Below are 19,991 nucleotides of genomic sequence, written 5' to 3'. Positions count from 1 at the left end.
TTATCCTTCACAAATATGGACTCCATAATTTTAGCAGGATTTATTTTTTTAGAGCAGTTTTAGATTCATAGCAAAATTGAGAGGAAGGCACAGATTTCCCACATGCCTCCTGTCCTACCCCTAGCATAGCCTCCCCGACTATCAACACCTCCCGCCTGATGGTACGTTTGTTACCGAGGTCGAACGCACACCGACACGCCATCATCACCCTGACTCCATCGTTGACACTAGGACCCCTCTCGGTGCTGTGCATCCTAGGGGTGTGGACAGACGCACAGTGTATCATTGTAGTACATTGTATAACGTATCATTGTAGTACCACACAGAGTAGTTTTGCTGACTAAAAATCCCCTGTGCTCCCACTATCCAGCTCCCTTCCCCCAACCTCTGACAACCCCTGACCTTTTCCCGTCTCCATAGTTTTGCTTTTTCTGGAATGTCACACAGTTGGAATCATACAGTGTGTGAGCTTTTCAAAGTGACTTCTTTCACTCGATAATAGGCATTTAAATTTACTCTATGTCTTTTCATGGCTTGACAGCTCATTTATTTTTAGCACTGAACACTATTCCACTGTCTGGATGGACCACAGTTTATCCTAGACTTAACATCTTTAAGGAAATATGAGCATATGGAATCCAGCAATATGTAAAATACATCATGACCAAGTGGGATTTATCCCATGAACTCAAGATTGCTTCAACTTTTAAAAATAAGTCCATTTAATTCACCTTATTAGCAGATTAAAAAAGAAAAATTACCTAACCATACTAGAAATGTAGAGAAAAAACATGAACAAAACTCAATATTCATTCATTAAAATTCCCTTTAGAAAACCAGAAGCATAAGGAAGACATGTCAGCCTCAAAAATCTACAGCTCAATCCTGCTGTGTTGGTGAAGGACTGAATGGTTTCCCCTGTGATCAGGAATGAGACAAAGGCATCTGCTCTCACCAATTCTATTCTGCATTGTGTGGATGCTGTAGAGAGTACACTAAGACAGGGAAAAAAATTTAGAAGAATAAACCCAATTTAATTCAGAGATGATGTAATCTTCTCAACAGAAAATTCCCAAGATTTTACGATTACAACTACGACTACAATGACGACTATGACTAACAAGACCGTCCGGCAGCGAGCATCGAGCCTGCAATATTACAGTTTACAAGGTCAATATCAGATGTTTTATTCCAATGTATTTGTTCTGAAAAATAGAAATTGAAATTCTGCCGGCAGAAGCATTTACAAAAACATCTTAACATGAAACACTTAGGGATAATTCTATCAAAATGTTTGGAATGTGTGTATACTGAGAAACACCAAACATTGCGGAGAGAAATTCAAGAAGATCCGAATATATTTAGAAATACACCATAATCATGGATTCATGGATTCATGGAAGACTCAATAATGTTAATACATGATTCTCCACAAAATTAAAATATTTGAGTAGTTCCCATTAATGTTCCAGGTAGGATAGGGTGTCTGACTGAATCAGCCCATACAGCATGTGACTCTTGATCTCAGGGTACTGAGTTCAAGCCCCACACTGGGTGTGGAAATTACTTACAAAACAAAAACCTCCAGTAGGCTTTTATTTAGAAATTAATAAGTTGATTCAAAACTCGTGTGATAGTGCAAAGAACCTAGAAATAGTCAAAAATTTTAAGCAAAACCAAAGGCGAATTACTTTATAGACATAATATGAAAATCTATTGATAAAGATGCTACAGTTTTTGTATAAAAACAGATGTGCGGGGCACCTGGATGGCAATCAGTTGAAGGTCGGAACATCTGGTTTCAGCTCAGGTCTTATCTCGGGGTCCGGGGATGGAGCCTCGTGTTTGGGCTCTGTGCTCAGTGCAGTCCGCTTGAGGTTCTGCCTCCCTCTCCCACGAGTGCTGTCTCTCCCTTTCTCTCTCAAATAAATAAATATTTAAAACAACAACAACAAAGAAACAGATGTATATATTAAAGGAAACTGAATAGGGAATCCAGAAATAGACTCAAACATCTGTGGCCAGTTGCTAATCAGCAACAATGCCATTCTGGTCCAATGAAGAAAGAATTGTCTCCAAGAAATGGTCATAAGAAAATTATCTATCGGTCTATCTTTATGGTATATATATTTACTATATACAATTTACATATGTAATTACATATATGTAGATATATAGATATAGTATATGATAATTTCATATAAAATATAATTTATGTAATACATAAATATAATTATATTGTATATAAATCAACCTTAACTTCATATCATGAAAATAATTTAAAATGACCATGGCTTAAGATGTAAGACCTAAATAAATAAGAATTCCAGAACAATACATAGGAGAACATCTTCATGGCTTTGGAAAAGGCGAGAAAAGGTCTTTCATTTGACAGAAAAAACAAAAACCACAAAAGGAAATTCAAATGAATTGAACCTCAACAAATGCTCTTCAAATGTCACTTTTAATGAAAGAAATGACTAGCCACAATATAGGGGATAATATTTTTAAAGCATTAATCTAATTAAGAACATATATATCTATATCTAGAATTTATAAAGAACCTTTCCAATTCAGTAAGAAGGTATACACCATGATGATTTAAATGGGCAAAAATTTGAATCAATACTTCATAGAATAAAATATACTAATGGCAAATAAGTACATAAAGAAAAATCCAGTGCTTTAGAAATTTCAGCTAAAATCACAGTAGATAGTACTTAATACACCCCACAATCACTACCAGTTAGGAAACAATATCAAGGGGCACCTGGTTGGCTCAGTGGGTTAAAGCCTCTGCCTTAGGCTCAGGTCATGATCCCAGAGTCCTGGGATCGAGCCCCACATTGGGCTCTCTGCTCAGCAGGGAGCCTGCTTCCTTCTCTCTCTGCTGCCTCTCTGCCTACTTGTGATCTCTGTCTGTCAGATAAATAAATAAAATCTTAAAAAAAAAAAAGAAACAATACCAGATCTCATGAATTGTGACTTGGAATCCACAGTAGTTCAGCCGCCCTGAAAAATAATTCGGCAGATTCCTTCAAAGTTGAACCTACATTTACCATATGATTAATTTATTAGACAATGAAACAATATAAGTCAAAACATTATTGACAAAAGATTTACATTTGAGAGTTCATGACAACTTTATTCCTAATAGCCAAAATTGGTAAAGAAGCTCACTATCTATAAAACTGGTAAGTGGATGAATAAATTGTAGCTATAGTCATAGAAAAGAAACTATTCAGGAAAAAAGAAACAAGCTGCTGATACATGAAACAACCTGGAAGAATTTGGAGAGTATGATGCTAAACGAAGAAGTCTGGCATAAAAGGATACATATTGTATAACTTCATGTACGTGAAATTTTGTACTGTAGAAAGTTACGGTGATAAAAAGCAGATATATGGTTGGTCAGGCCCACGTGGGACGGGGTGGGGGTTAACTGTAAAGTAGCAGGATGGGAACTTGGGGTGGGGGGGACCAAAATGTTCTTTACTATGATTGTGCTGGTGGTCACATGGTTGGATATGTTGTTAAAACTAATCAAATTATAAACTTAAAATTGATTAATTTTATTATAGGCATATTATACCCCAATAAAGCTTCTATAAAAATAAATAGAAACAAAAACTTGGTTGGAAAAACAGAAGCTGAGATAACACATTGCTAGTAACCTTGCACTACAAGAAATGCTAAAATAAGTTGTTAATGTGAAGGAAAATTACACCAGATAGAAACTTGAATGAACAGAAAGAAATGAAGAACAAATAAAAACTAGAAATGGTAAATATGGACAGACATATAAAAGACATTTTTCTAACTTTTTCATTTTTTAAAATGATCACTGACTCTAATGAAAATATGACAGCAAAGCATTGTTGAGTTTATAACATAACTAGATTTAAAATGCATGGCAGCAATAGCAGAAAACAAGGTCTAGCAGAACTGCAGTAAAATGTTAGAATGTTCCCATACTCGGTGTGAAGATCATCTGAGATCAGCTGAAGTTTTATGCTGTAAACTTAAGAGCTACCACTAAATTGTAAAGAGGAGTAGCAGTTAAGCCATTTATTGAGGCAAGATTAGATCCTAAAAACCCTCAACTAGTTCCTATAGGCAGATAAAAATAAATAATGATTGAATGAGACAGAGGGAAAGCACAGAGCAATAGAGTAGATTTATATCCAGCTCTTGAAAATTATACCAGATTTAGTCTAAGCAATTAGGAGGTGGAGACTATCTGCTTGGACAATAGAGCAAACTAGAAAAGATTACTCAAAAAAAAATGGTTTGAGTCATTCTATACCTATTAAATAGATTAAATTCATCATTAAAACCTTTTCCACAAAGAATGTTCAAGTCCATTTTCAGTGGCTTTACTAACAGATTTTACCAAATAGATAAAGAAAATACATCATTTTACACAGCGTTTACCTGATATATATTTTGGGACATTGTTAAATCCATTTAATAAGGGCAGTATTACCTGACACCAAAATCATGCATGTATACATTATAAGAAAACTACTTGCCAATATTTTCATGAATATAGACATAAAAATTCTTTCTATGAATTAGGTCATCAAACTCAGCAATATATAAAAATTACTAACTATTACGAGGTAGTTTACCTGAGGGATGCAATTTTGACTGAACACTTGAAAATGCACTGAATATAATCTACATATTAATAGACTGTTAAAGAAGATCTACATGATTTTATCAAAAGCTGCATAAAGACATTTGAGAAAATCAAAACTCATTCATGATAAAACCTCTCAACAAACTAGAGGCAGAAAATTATTTACTCAGCCTGTTAAATGACATCGAGGAGTGATCTACAGCTAACAACAAGCACAGGTACATTTCAGGTAAGGTATGGCACAGGACATGGATGTCTGTTCTCGTTACTTTAATTCGGTATTGGAAGGAAGTTTCTAGCCAATGCAACATGTCAAGAATAAGAAATGATATTTACAAAGATCATTTATAATGAAGGAATTGTAATTGCACATTGCCTAACTGTATACACAAGAAAATTCTGAAATTTACAAATTACGAGATGTAATAATTACATTTAACAAAGCTCTGGGACACGAGGTGATTATACAAAGATCGATTGCATTTTTTCATATTTGCTATAAACAATGGGGAAATGCCAATAAAAATAACATTTACATCAGCAGCAAAAACACCAAAAACTTAAGAGAAAGTCTTTAATTAAAGATAAGACATCACACACACACACACACACACACACACACACACACCCCAAAAAGCCCCCAAACAAACAGAAACAACAAAATACTGTTAGAGGGAAAGTACAAAGACCTTAGGGCTGGGGAATTGTACCAAGTTCATGAATTGGAGGACTCAGAATTGTTAAGATGTCATTTTCCATCAATTCATCTGCACAGTCAATGCAATCTTAATCAAAATTTCAGTATGCTTGATTTTACAAGATGACAAGTTGATTCTAAAATTTATATGAATTTCAGATCACCTAGAACAGTTAATACTAGCTTAAATAAAGATAACACAATGGGAGGACATACACTATGGAGAAAGAAAGTTAGTCCAATGGACTGACAAACCCATGCTTATTTGGTCATTTAAATGACAACAAGGGCTCCAAAACAATTCATTAGCTAATAGTAAGACCTTATCAAAAATTGCTGCTGAAATAATGGGACATCGATCTGAAAAAAAATTAACTTAGATCCCCTACCACTTGGGTAAAGGAGTAAAGTAGACCAAAATGTAAACACCTCAAATTATAACTCTTCTAGATGAAAAGACTGGAAAATATCTTTGAAACTTTCAGTTTGGAACACAGTTTTTGAATAAAAGCATAGACAGCAAAACAATAGGACACATACAAGCAGAAAAGGTAAGTTTGCCTTATCATAATTACACATTTCTGTTCACTGAAAGAAACTGAATTGCAAATCATAGATATACATAGTACATCTGTTAAAGGGCTTTTATCCATAGTATGTAAGGAAATATTACTAATTAGAAATAAAAAGGAAACCAATCTATAAAAACCGGAGTAAAGACTTGAATAGGTAATCGCAAAAACAGACATAGAAATGGGTAATAAAGAAGTAAAAAGTATCCAGCATTATTAATCGTCAGAAAATTGCAAATAAAAGCCGTGAGATATTCACTAGAGAGCTAAAGTTAGAAAGACTGAAATGAAAGCACATGTTTCTTATATTTTCTAGCGCCTTCCAAAACCTGAACGCATACGCTTTACACTTCGTGGAGAAAGATGGGAAACACTTATCTTACCCGAGGTGCAACACCGGCACGTGATAATTCAAGACCTAACCTCACCCCACCCCAGATTCTTCCTTTGGATTTTGTTTTTTATTTAATCCCCGTCCCTGGAAGCTTGTTCCCTATATTCAGACTCTGGCCAGAAATGCAATCCAGGTTGGCTTTTCCCCACGATTTACAGCATCGGATGCCCCCTCGGCGCTGTCGCCGGAGAGGGGTCTTGCCCCAGCTCGGGTGTATGTCGCCTCTCGCCCGGAAGGCAGCCTGGCCACCACGGCACCCCCAACCTTGGACGAATTGTTCAGTGAGCGCTGCCACAGAGCGTCTCGGAGCTACCGCAGGTTCCCTCCTGCCCTGATGAGCTCCCGGGGTTCTGGGCACCGGCCCGTTGCAGAGCGCAGACGAATTCCCGCTGGAGGCCGCGCCTGGAGCCGGGGGAGGTCAAGCAGCAGAGAGGACGGGACGCGGAGCTTCGCTACCGCGGCGGGGAAGGGGGACTTTCCCGACGGGGCTGCGCGATTGCCCCTCCACTGGCCGTGTCATCTCCCCGTGACTTCACGTCCACGAGGCGCGGGGGCAGCGGGAGAGAACGCGGTCCTCATCGGGAAGCAGGTGCTGCGCAGTGACGGGAGCGCCGGCGTCGGACCCGCAGGCCACACGGCTCTTGCGCGGGCTTGTGCGCGGGGACCCTGCGACCGGGGACGTCCCGGTTCTCGCTGAATCCTTTCTTTCTCGTCCAGTTCTAGAAAGCGCAGCAGAGATGGGCCCGAGTGTAAAGAAATGGCTTTTCTGCCACAGTCGCCTTCAACACGCTAGTGTATGACGCACGGAGAGATTGAAAAGATAAACACAAACCACAAGGGACAATAAAAATAACGGATACAAATCACGATGCCATTGCTACAGTTTATGGAACAGAGCGAAGAGAAGACTTTTCTGGAAGAAAAAAACGGTACCTCGACATTCTCCTAGTGAACCCGACCGGGGCATGTCGGAGGAAAAAGTGCTTCCAGATTCTTTGTGGCTTTTTATTGTCGCGAATTATCGCTGTGACCAAGGACACAGCAGCGTTCAGCCCCTCGCTGGGCAGAACGCTATGATGCTCTACATCCGTATAAACGTGAGATGACTTGGGCAGGCCAGTCAGCAAAGTCCGGAGGGCACAGGGACTAGGTTACAGCCAGAGGCCAGCCATCTCCCTCAGCCCCCAGCTGTGTGGTTCAGGGCACAGTGACCCAAACAAACGGGATGGCAGTTTGTACAAAAGACTCAGAAGTGATTCAGTGCCTGTGAACCGTGTTGTAAAATATTTGGTGACAAAATACAACAGTTAAAGATCAGCGGCATAACTGAAGCCCCGAATAAGCCCAGGGCGAGCACTTTGTTTTGTGACCTCACGGGAGTGCGAGGCAAGGCTTCTGCAGACAATGAGAAACGTTAGCGTTTGTGGGATGTGGGAGCCGGCAGTAAAAAAACCCCAAACCAAAAAACAAACAAAACACAACAAAAAACCCAAAAGAAGAAAAAGAAAAAAACCAAAAACCAAAAAACCCTTTGATGTTGTTAAACCCACAGGATCCTACTTTTTCTTTAATCCACAGGATCCTGTTTTTGGTGTCATTTTCACATAAAATATTCTTAGATACACCGGCTTGTGGTGTCCGTATTGATCAAATGGGTCATCTCTGCCAATGGTGCCAAAGGTCCCTGGAAACAAGTAATTTTTAACAAATGTTTTCAAGTGTGAGTTAACGAGCCCTAACGTGGGTTGGGAGGCTGTGAAAATGTTCGGTGAATTCATCAAGGAACTTTTGTCTCGAGGATTCTTATAAATCCTTCCCCACTCTCCCTTTTCCATCCTAAGAGGAGCTTAAGCGCTCAGCGGGTTGTCGGCACACAGAACAGAACAGGCTTTACAAAGATGGCAGTGGCCTGCGCGCTGACCTGTGTCCAGTCGGCTGGCGAGGGCAGAGGGTGGAGGGCCGCCATCTTGGCCAGTGCTTTTTCTGTAATCTTTAGATTTATTTGTAATCTTAGAACACGGTCAGTGCATTAGAGGGCTGCCAGCGCGTCCCAGCTTAAGACTCAAGCGTTCTTTACCAACCTTGGCCTGGAAATAAAAGCAGAGCTTTTTGGGATTAAGATGTTAATGGCTCACTGATCCAAAGGGATTATTAGGACAGTCAACCCACATTTCCTGTTTGGAGAGTAAGATGCGACAGTGAACTACTTTCCCATGTAGCAGGAAAAGAAATCTTGTTGCCATAGCTCTAAAGGACAGGTTTTCAGATTTTAATGTTTTTACCCTGCTGTGGCTACACTTTGATCTCTCTTACCTTGGGTTTCTCTGTCAAAGTAGCCCCATTGACCTGACTCAACACGTCCATGGAGCCCATGAAAACACTCTATGCATTTTGTCTCTAATTCTGCACATCTACCCTGATAACTTGACTCTGCCGTACTTTTTAATTTATATTAAAATATAGAAGCAATGCCTGGTTTTATGACCATGTCGATTTTTGCTTTATTTATTTATTTTCCACACTGGGTGCTGGGTATCACCTTGAGCGCCCGTGGCTGGTCACATCGGTGCAGCCCGTGTGAAGACTCACTCCTGGGGGCAGATCATTGCCGGCGCTTTAATCCTTTGAACAGTTTTTCAATATTGTTTACACCAGGGACTTCCTTGTACAAATCCTCTTTACACACATAAGAATAACACAGGAAGGAACTTGTCGTCTCTGATCTCTGCAAAGAAGGAGTGCAAGCGGGAGCCCTTCGGGGGTTTTCCCGTCTTTCAACCTACCAGGAGGAGATGATCCGAAGATGTCTGTTCTGCCTGACGCACCATCAGTCACACGACAGCGAGGCCATCAATCACGCTGTGGCCGACGAGCTGGACCGCAGCCGTCCCAGAACAGTGCTGGAGCCAAAACATAGTGGGTCCGCATTCCCGAAGGACAACGTGGACCCTTAGTCCACTGCCTTTACCAAACGGTCTCAAACGCGGTGCTGTGTGACTTCTGTCCGCACCGACCATGAGAAAGGCTCCAGAATGTCCACAGGGGAACTTCCTGTTGCAGAGACCCTGACTCTCATCAGCATACCCAGTGTCTCCGCGGTACGTTGTGCACGTACAGGACACTTTCCTGGGTGTGACCTCACTCAATGCCACCGGAATGAACACAGGAAGGAAGCCTGGGGGTGGTGAGGGAAAAGTGAGGTTCTTGCCCCATGCAAGGTCCCAGGTGGAAAGTCTGGTGAACTAATACTTCGTCCAGCTCTGCTGGTGGTCAAAGTCTGGGGTACACGTCCAGCGGTTCATGGATATCAACGCACGACGGACATCTCGGTGGTGCAGCGCTTAGACGAGGCTGGAGACCCACCGTCCCGATAGGCCAAGGACTTGTTTGCACAAGTTTCTTTTAATTTTCTGGGGTGATTCCCACAATTAAAATAAGATTCTTTTTAGGGTCTTATGCTGCAGTTTTTCTGGTTCTATTGTTCTCATTTAAATAGAAACATTCTACCGGAGATAAAAGTGTAAACATTTAATCTCTCTTTTTATTACAGATAATTTCTTACTTCAAAACCGTTTTATGCAAGACTAAATTGAGAGTAATGCATTTTATTTATTTTATTTTTTGAAGTATGATTTATTTTATTGAGGTAAAATTCACGTAACATAAAATTCACCATTTTAAGCAAAGTGTACAACTCCATGGCACTTAGTATACTGACAGAGCTGTACCGACCACCACCTCCGTTTCTGAAATGCATTCGTCACCCCGAAAGAAAATAGTGCACACACTAAGCAGTCCCTTCTCATCAGTAACACATTTTAAATTTGATTTCAGGGATCAGCTACAAAGGAATGTTATACAGCTTAGCTGATATTTTTAAAATAAACAAAGAGTTAAGAAAAACAAAACAGAAGTGGTTAAAACAAAACAAAACAAAAACCTTAAAAATATCCAGACAAAGATCAAGCGCTGTTTCAGGCAAACTTGAACCAGAGGAATTAAAACTTGATATTCGGTGCTCCTGGGGGGCCCAGATGGTTGAGCACCAGACTCTTGATCTCAGCCCAGGTCATGATCTCAGGGTTGTGAGGTCGAGCCCCGCGTCATACTCTGCGCTCAGTGTGCAGCCTGCTTGAGATTCTATTTCTCCCTCTCCTACGACCACTCCACTCAGGTGCTCCGTGTCTCAAAAAATAAATTGATGGGGCTCCTGGGTGGCTCAGTGGGTTAAGCTTCTGCCTTTGACTCAGGTCATGGTCTCAGGGTCCTGGGATCAAGCCCTGCGTCAGGCTCCCTGCTTAGCGGGGAGCCTGCTTTTCCCTCTCTCTCTGCCTGCCTCTGCCTCCTTGTGTTCTCTGCCTGCCAAATGAATAAATAAAATCTTTAGAAAAAAATAAAATAAATTGATTAAATAACTAAATAAAAATAAAAAATAAAACTTGACTTTCATAAAGCAAGAAAGGCCAATGGCACTTACGTCTGACAGGAAGAGATCATCAGTGACGCGACAAAGGTCAGATCCGAGTTCAGGATCAGAGACGTGGGTGGTGCCACCCGCATGAAGAGAAACGGTGCGAAAGAACGGTTTTCAGCTGCAGAAGTGGAACCCTCCCAAGAGCTCCTCAGAACAATGAACGCTTTTCTGAAATGATTGCAAGATAGCGTGCAGCGGGAAAGTATCTGAAAGACAGTTTTGTAGTAGAACAACGTGAGATGCACATTTATTGTGTCAAAACACAGAGAAGAGAGTGAAGTTTGTAAGTCAGAAGGAGTTGTGAGAGAAAGCAGGCGAAGCAGTCCTGGTCATTAGGTGAGCCGTGTGCTCAGCTGCCATGCCGGGGACTTGGGAGGTGTGGAATGACCTCTCGGTGCTCGCCAGGAGAAGCAAGGAAGCGGCTGTGAGTGCTGGCATCGTCTTGCTTATCCCGAGCGCTGTGCTCCCGCCGTGGCTTGCAGTCCGGTACGCACGACGGAGGAGAAGAGGCCAGACACAGGCATCCAGTCCGGGGTGAGTGAAGCCCGCACCAGAGGGCCAGGAAGAAAAGCCCAGGATCCTGTGCCAAAGAATCAAACAAAGGCAAAAGTTTAGAAATGTCAGATAAAAAACGGGCATAAACATTTACTTGAGTTTACAACTCCTCAATCACATATATTATTCATTAAAGTGTCTTAAAAATGGACAGAAGCCTTACTAAAAAGATGATATCCATGATTATTGCCTTTGAATGGCATCCTTGAAAGTAAATTACTGGCCTGCCAGAAACCGTTTTTAAAATTTTTGATTCATATACTAAATGACTTTCCTGGAAGGTTTTACCAATTTGTAATTACATCAACTTTATTTTTTCACGTGTACATTTTGGTTTTTGCTCATTTGCTTTTAGTACGGACTTCACTTTTCAGAGCAGTTTTAGGTTCCCAGAAAAGTTCTGTAGAAAGTAGAGTTCGCAAACACTCTCTCCCCACAGCCCCCACGATCGGTGTCCCCCACCAGGTGGCATTTTCTGTAGACAATGAACCAGAGTACACGTGTCCCTACCACGCTGGGTCCGAAGCTTACATCAGGGGTCAGTCTTTGTACCATGTTTTGGACAAACGTGTAGTGATGTATATCACACAACATCGTACAGAATAGTTTCACTGCACTAAAAATACCCTATGCACCCCCCCCCACTGGCCCAAGCTCTGGCGACCCTGATTTTCACTGTGTCTGCAGTTTCGTCTTTGCAGGAATATCATACGGTTGAAACCACACCGCAGCCGTTTTAGACCAGCGTCTTTCACGCAGGGATGCGTTTTTAAGGTTCTCCCATGTTTTCTCATGGCTTGTCAGCTTGTTTTGTTTTAGTGCTGAATAGTGTCCTTTGTCTGGATGGGCCACGGTCACTCATCGGTCCCCTGCTGGAGGACGCCTCGTGTGCTTCCAGGTTTTGGCGACTCTGAACAAAACCACTATATATACTTGTGTGAATATGTGTTTTCAATGCCTTTGGGTAAACACTGAGGAGCACAATTTCTGATAGGATAAGAGTAGATTTAGCTGTGTAAAGGGCCACCAACCTGTCTGTTGCACCTTCTCCATTGCACCAGCAGTGACTGAGTTCCTGTGGTCCCATGTCCTTGCCAACATTTGGTGTTGTCAGTGTTTTGGATTTTAGCCAATTTAGTAAGTGTGTAGTGGTACCTCAGTCTTATTTTAATTTGTTTTTCCATGATGACATATGACGTGGAACATTTTTGCATAGGCTTTTTTGCCATCTGTATATATATTTTAATGAAGTGTCTACTCAGGTCCTTGGTCCATTTTTGGATTAAATTTTTGTGTTCTAATTATTGAATATTAAGAGTTATTTGTATATTTTGGATACCAGTCCTTGGTCAGATACGTCTTTTGAAAATATTTCCTCCCAGCCTGTGGCTTGTCTTCTCAGAGCACAAGTGTTTAGTTTTAATTAAGTCCAACTTATCAATTCTTTTCATGACCGTGCTTTCAGTATTATATTCAAGAAGTTATCAGCAAACCCAAGGGTGGGTAGATTATCTCCTGTTATCTCTAGGAGCTTTATAGTTCTTTACATTTAAATACATGGCCCATTTTGAAGTTAGGTAGCTCTATGTCTAGACTGGTTTGGACGGTTCCCACTTGCGCAGCACCATCCGTTGGAGACGCTGTTCTTCCTCTGTCGTGTTGCCTCTGCTCCTTTGCCAAGATCAGTCGGCTCTGTCTGTGCACACGCATTTCTGTATTCGCTATCTCGTTCCGTGGATCTATGTGGCCTTTTTTTCTCCAACCCCACACCATAGCATCTTCTAAACAAACTTCACTGGGGTGTAACTGATACACAAATAACTACAAAGTATCTACAATTCTGTGCGTGTAGCCAGTTAGCATACATCTGTGAAACCATCAGCTCCATCAAGGTAATAAACGTCCACCATCTCCAGGTCCTACACTCACCCCTGTGTGTGACAGGAACACTCGCCATGAAAGCCACCCTGTCAGCACACTTTTAAGTGCACAGCACAGTGTATATAGGCTCCATGATGCACTGGAGATCTTGACAACTTACTCTTCTTGTATAACTGCAGCTTTATACCCACTGAACACTGACTCCCCATTTCTCCCTCGTCCAACCTCTGGGCACCATCTTTCTGTGCGCTGCTTCTGAGAATTTGCGTATTTAAGATTCCACATGTAAGTGAGATCGTGCAGTGTTTTTCCTTCTGTGATTGGCTCATTTTGCTTAGATTAATGCTTTTAGATTTATGCGTATTGTTGCATATCTCGGAAGAGGAAATAGCAGGCTCTTCTGACTACGGTAGTGTTCCAGCAGATCGTGACATCAGGTAGTAGCAGTCTCCAAATTTGTTCTTCTCCTTCAGTATTTTGTTGGGTATTCTGGGTCTTATTCCTCTCCATATAAATTATAGAATCACTCTGTCTATACCTACAAAATTACTTGCTGGGATTTTCATTGAAATTGCATTGAATCTATAGGTCAAGTTAGGAGGAACTGACATCTCAACGGGACAATATTAATTAAGGGTTTCTATAAATGAACATGAAATATCTTTCCATTTACTTACCTTCCTGAACTTATTTAGCCAAGGTTTTATAGTTTATAGTTTTCTTCATATAAATTTTGTTAGGCTTTAAATTTTTTTTTATTTTTCAAAAGATTTTTAAAAATTTATTTATTTGAGACAAAAAGGAAGAGAGATACTGAGAGAGAACCCAAACGGGGGGCGGGGGGGGCAGGGAGAGGGAGAAGAAGGCTCCCCGCTGAGCAGGGAGCCCGATGCGGGACTCAGTCCCAGGACCCTGAGATCATGACCCAAGCTGAAGGCAGAGGCTTAACCCACTGAGCCACCCAGGCGTCCCTCATATTATGTTTTTAATTTCAAATTCCACTAGTTCCGTGTTGGTATATAAAAAAAGAGTGACTTACTCTTGCATATTCACCTTGTATCCTATAATCCTGCTATAACTACTCATTAATTCTGGGAGTTTTTTGTCAATTTTTAACATTTTCTACATAGATGAACATATCATCTGCAACAAAAAAAGTCAGTTTTATTTCTACCTTTCTAATTCTATACCTCTTATTCCCTTCTCCCCCCCCCCTTTTTTTCTTACTGAATTAGCCTGCACTTCCAGAATGATGTTCATGAAAAGTGGGAAGAAGGGAATTCCCTGCCTTGGGCTTGATCTTAGTGGGAGGGCCTCAAGTTCCTCATCATCAAGTATTTTATTGACTGTAGGATTTTGTAGATATTCTTTATCAAGCTAAGGAAGTTCCTCCTTTTAGTAATTTGCTAAGAACTGTTACCATAAATGGGTGTTGAATTTACTCAGATGCTTTCTCTGCATCTATTGATATGTCATGATACATTTTTTTACCCTGTTGATATGATGAATTACATTAATTGATTTTCTAATTTTGAACCCCTCTTCTGTACTTGGGATATGAAACCTCATTGCCAACAGGAAATATTAAAAATAGTAGTAACTTAATTATTAGTAAAGACAAACTGTTTAATATACCTTTGCTTAGTTTGCAAGTTACTATCTATACATTGTAGCCACTATTATATTGAATGGTATTCCTCACTGCAAGTACAATTTATGAACTAAGGAGGCTGAGCTTTTTTTTTTTTTGCTTTTGTATGTTTGTTATTTTTGTTTCATAGAACTTATGTGATTTTCTTGCCATGCACTTCTGATTTCTATTAAATGTCATCAAATGTGTTGATATTGCTATTGGGATTCTATAAGCTGGGATAATGTTCAGAAGGTCCCTAACAAGTTCTAGACCGATCTCCTATCTTTTATCTGTGAAATAAATCAATTGAAATAAACTCTGATTTCTTTGGTCTCTAAAGTACTGGAGTTCTCTGCCTCATTTCTGTTCTGAGATTCAGGTACGAGTGGAATGCTTGCTCTTTCGAAGATCTGGCAAAGGAAAAGATTGGACAAAAACAATTTTGTAGTGGAAGTGGTTTTGCATCGTCTTTCTAGGCTGTGCCCTAGTGAAACCATGCTTACTTTACCCTAATTGTCTGGAAAGGACAGGAGAGCATGTCAGTCAGATTTCCTCAGAAAACGATCTTTTTTCAGTCAAAAGAGAGTGACGAAACCATAGATAACCCCTACTCTTCATTCATTCTTTACTTTTATTCATTTTTTTTTTTACTGGCATTAGTAATCAATAATTCTTTCAAGAAACTATGATGTGTGCAGTTGCTCTCAAGGTAAGTTAGGAAAATCCTTAATATAACTCATAGGCATTGAAGTAGCAATTTCTTTTCCAATGCTTATTCTAAAGAAATAATGATATGTGTAAATATACATACAAAATCATGTTTATCTAGCCATTATTTGGAACAGTAAAAATGAAAATCGATACAATGTATATCGTCAGGATTCTGGCTACATTGGCTTTGTGGAGCGTCTGATGGGATCATGAGCAGGTATTTACAAACATTGCTAAGAATTTGAGAACATTCTGAAGAGAGCATATTAAGTAAATAAAGATAGCAAAATATTTGCACTATTATTGTCATTCCTTTGTTTTTTACTTTTGACTTCTTAAGTTTTACCTTTTTTGTTCATTAATTCTTTTTCTTAAAAATTTATTTATTTTCAGAAAAACAGTATTCATTATTTTTGCACCACACCCAGTGCTCCATGCAATCCGTGCCCTCTATAATACCCACCACCTGGTACCCCAACCTCCCACACCCCCGCCACTTCCAACCCCTCAGATTGTTTTTCAGAGTCCATAGTCTCTCATGGTTCACCTTCTCCAATTTCCCCCAAGTCCCTTCTCCTCTCTAACACCCCTTGTCCTCCATGCTATTTGTTATACTCCACAAATAAGTGAAACCTTTGTTCATTAATTCTTAATGATATCATGGAACTTCAAACTTAATAGGAAAGTTGCAATTATCACCCACACAAATACGGTTGTTTACCTCATGTGTGGAAAAAATGGGCATGTGTTGAGATTGATCACAAGAAATGTAAAATGACTAATAACTCCTTCTGTTATTGGCTTCTGTGGTGCATGGACAATAGGATGAAAATCCCATGTTTCTTAAAATAGACCCGACATTTATATTACGTAAGACAACACTTTCCAAGTGTTTCAGTCCCTTGAGTCACCTCCGCATGTCTTGCCTCAGAACACACCTTTTGGGGGAAGAAGTGTTTTCCACCGTAGATGCAGAGAAGCCAGTGTGAATGACCTCCAGCTCCCTGCTTCCCAAGCCTCAGTGCTCCTGACGCAGCTCAAACAATCTCCGATGCTCCTTCTTTCAGCCTTTCAGGACTCATCAATTTCTCACTCAAAACTCGCTTTCCAAAAAAAAAAAAAAAAACAAAAAACTCGCTTTCCATACAGCTAAGTGGGCAAACCAAGGTCATTCCCACTCACATCCCCCACTCACACTGAGTGATCTAAATTTAATACTCAAGATGATCTGTTTTCAACAAAAGGCTTCAGGGTGGGGCCAACAGAGTCACCCACAATCAGAATCTCGCAGAAACAGCAGTGAGGAGGCGAGAAACAAGCTAACCCCTGGAAACCACAACCAGAGAAGAGGGAAAGTTAACGCGTTAAGGAATAAACATACACACACACACCCTGAAACAGGGGCTAATTGGAAAATGATGAGCAGCCGTTCACACCAATCTGCGCATCTGTAATTTCCTCTAAATGGTTCCTTTCCTAGGCAACAACTTGTGGGTAATGAATTTGTTTTTAAAATCGCAGAACTTCATTTTGGGGTGTACACACTTTGAGAAGCTACCAAAGACAGCGAGATCATGGAAGAAAAAAAAAAGAAAGCATTTATTCAGAAGGTGTCAGTTTGGATGCAATTACAGCACAGAGGCATGAAGCGGCAAACAAATCAAGCTACAAGGAAAAGCCCTCCCAAGCATTTGACAGACAAATCCGCGCTGTCCTGATCGGACTGCTGTCTTTCTTTGAGGAGCCCGAAGACACGGAAGGCAGGGTCTGTATCTTACTCGCGCTGGGAAGGACGCGAGGGAGGCTTTTGTGCAACATGTCTCCTGCCCAAGGCGGACTTCTCAGTGAGCCAGCTGATGGCTGGCCGTGATGCCAATGAAAAAATAACAATGATAATGCCCCAAACCAGAGAAAAACACTGGTCTCTGTCGCACTTACCTTCCAAGAAGAACCGCTCATGCAGGACCAGAGACCAAATGAGGCTGGAAATGCTTGTTCTCCAGGAGTCCCAAGTTCGTTTAACTGAGAAGCACAGCGATGCCCCAGTTGCTAACGGAGCAGACCCGAAGTCGCAGGCTGTTCAGGCATAACTCGAGATTCGGCCAGAGCCTGGCCGCAGAGCCTGTGTACCCTGTTTCCTCGACATCCATGTGGGTGCTTGTTGACTTCTCTGACTTTTACCTCGTGGAGTCGGTGACATATGCAAAGGTACAAAGTAAAAAGGTGAAAGCAAGCATCTTCGGTCCCATTTATCCATGCTCCTCCTCAGAAGTAATAGGGGATCCTGGGGCGGCTCAGCAGCTTGACTGTCTGCCTTCAGCTCAGGTCATGATCCCAGCGTCCTGGGATCGAGTCCCGCATCTGGCTCCCTGCTCAAGGACGAGCCTGCTTCTCCCTCTTCCTCTGCTGCTGCTACCCCCCGCCCCCGCCTCATGCTCTCTCTCTCTCTCTCAAAGAAATAAATAAAGTATTTAAAAAAATAAGTAACAAGTTTTACTACTTTCACATTTGTTTTCATTTACAAACATGCGTAGACTCACATTCACTTATTTCTACCCGGGAATTTTTGGCTGTCTCTGTTTCAGTGCACGTACAGCTGCCTCTTTCTCTTCAGTGCTCCCCACGGGGCACTCTGTTTTATTGATGTACATAACGTATTTAACACATCTTCCGCTAATGGGTATTTGTGTCTTCTCCGGTTCGTCGTGCAAACCCCGCTGCCACTATTTGTACACGCCTCATTTCCCACAGGTGGGAGCAGAGCCACAGGAGGCGCTGGGTCGGGGCGTCTGCACACACTCGCACACGTGCGCGCCGTGCGAAACCACCTTCCTTGAGTTCGCTGCTTCATCTATCCTCGCAAACAACAGAGAAGATGATCTATTTTCCTGTGCTCTGATGTCTGTCTGTCTGACTGTCCATCCGTCTCTCCACGCATCCACCGTATCTATCATCTATTCCACCCCCCCCCCGCCCCCGTCCACCTATCCTCCGTCCGTCCGTCCGTCCATCCATCCCCGGCATCATCTGTCATCGTTACCACTCAACTTGGTGAAAGATTGTTTCTCAATCGACTCCAAAATTCTATTGCTATTATTAAAAAGGAGTCTGAGCATCTTTTCATGTTTAAGAAATGGTGAGTTTCCTTTTGAGTTAAACACGTATATTTAAACACACAGTAAATACACACACCCACACACAACGGTCTCTGTACAACGAGACACGCACGACCCTACACATAGTCCTACTCAGCGCCCGCAGCGGCCCCGGGCACACCAGGCAAACACACGCGACTGCACCCCTGCTGCGGGCCAAGGGAGCGCGGGAAGGGCTCGGCTCCTCCGCACAGCGGCAGGACGACCCGCGGCCTCCAGGGCCGGCCTCGAGGAGGGGCCCCCCGGGCAGCGCAAACCCGGCCGCGGGGAGAAGCCCTCAGGAGGACGCAGGGCGCGCCCGCGGAGCCGGGGTCCAGCCCCGGAGCCGGTCCACAGGGGACGCGGGCGCCCCGGGAGTGGGAGCCCCACGGACGCGGCCTGAGCAGGGACGGCGGAGGCTGCCCGGTGCCCCCGGCGAGTCTGTCCGCCGGCCGGGCCGGCTGTGGTTGGGGTCTCTGGGGGTGGCTTCTCCGGTGCGGAGCCGGGCCTGGGGCCTGGGGCCTGCGGCCAGGGGCGCGGGCTGGGGTGTCCAGACCCACGCCGGGGTCTGCCGGCCAGAGATGCCGGGCTCGGCCCTCGGGGGCAGGTCGGAAAGCCGGGGAGCCCCATGAGCGCGCCAAGCGTCGCCTTCCGGCTCGGGGTGTCCCCGCAGCGGCCTGGCTCGTGGCGGCGGCTCCGACCTGCTTCTGGGCGCCGGGGCCTCGCGTCCGCCTGCGCGGCCGGCTCCAGCCGCCGCCTTGGACCTGGGTCCCGGGGGCGCGTTTGGTGTTGGTGGCCACGGCGCTGGCAGTACCGCCGGTCCTTTCGGCTCCTCCAGGTCCGGGGCCTCGCAACACCGGCCACTCAGAGTTCGCTCCGGCGTCTCTTTGCTGTGGCTGAGCGCGAGGGGCTGCGCTGCATCCCTCTCGGGACTTACTAGATGCGGCATCCTTTCCTGCGCTTGCTGCGCGTTCGCACGTCTTGGGGTTTTGAGTGGAGTTTGCGCGAGGTTGAGGTCGAGGCGCGCCTTCATTCTCCTGCGGGGCGTTGCCCGCACAGCCCGTGAGCCCAGCGCCGCTTGGGGAGGGGACCGCGCGTCCCGGGAATGTTGCTGCGTCCGCGTCCAAATCAATCGCGCAAGGATGTGTATGTTTAGTTTTGAATTCGCAATTCTGTTTCATTGGAGAAGACTGTCTATTTTTATGCAAATACCATACTTTCTTTTATTACTGTAGCCAGCTTTTGATTCATTTCCAGAATTTTGAAAATGTTCATTGTGAGAATTTTTGCCATTTTTT

General features: G+C 42.8%; 1 protein-coding gene across 1 annotated transcript; it reads right to left on the bottom strand.

Annotated features, from left to right (window-relative positions):
- Window positions 1-18,991: 18,991 nt before the first annotated feature.
- On the bottom strand, window positions 18,992-19,726 carry LOC122891058 (basic proline-rich protein-like). The gene has a single exon (XM_044226431.1). The coding sequence runs from the start codon at window positions 19,724-19,726 to the stop codon at window positions 18,992-18,994; it is 735 nt and encodes a 244-aa protein (XP_044082366.1).
- Between the last annotated feature and the right edge of the window lie 265 nt (window positions 19,727-19,991).

The sequence above is a fragment of the Neovison vison genome, chromosome 12 (assembly GCF_020171115.1).
Source record: "Neovison vison isolate M4711 chromosome 12, ASM_NN_V1, whole genome shotgun sequence".
Taxonomy (NCBI): domain Eukaryota; kingdom Metazoa; phylum Chordata; class Mammalia; order Carnivora; family Mustelidae; genus Neogale; species Neogale vison.
Note: the sequence above shows the minus strand (reverse complement) of the source record. Positions and strands in the feature narration are given on the sequence as shown.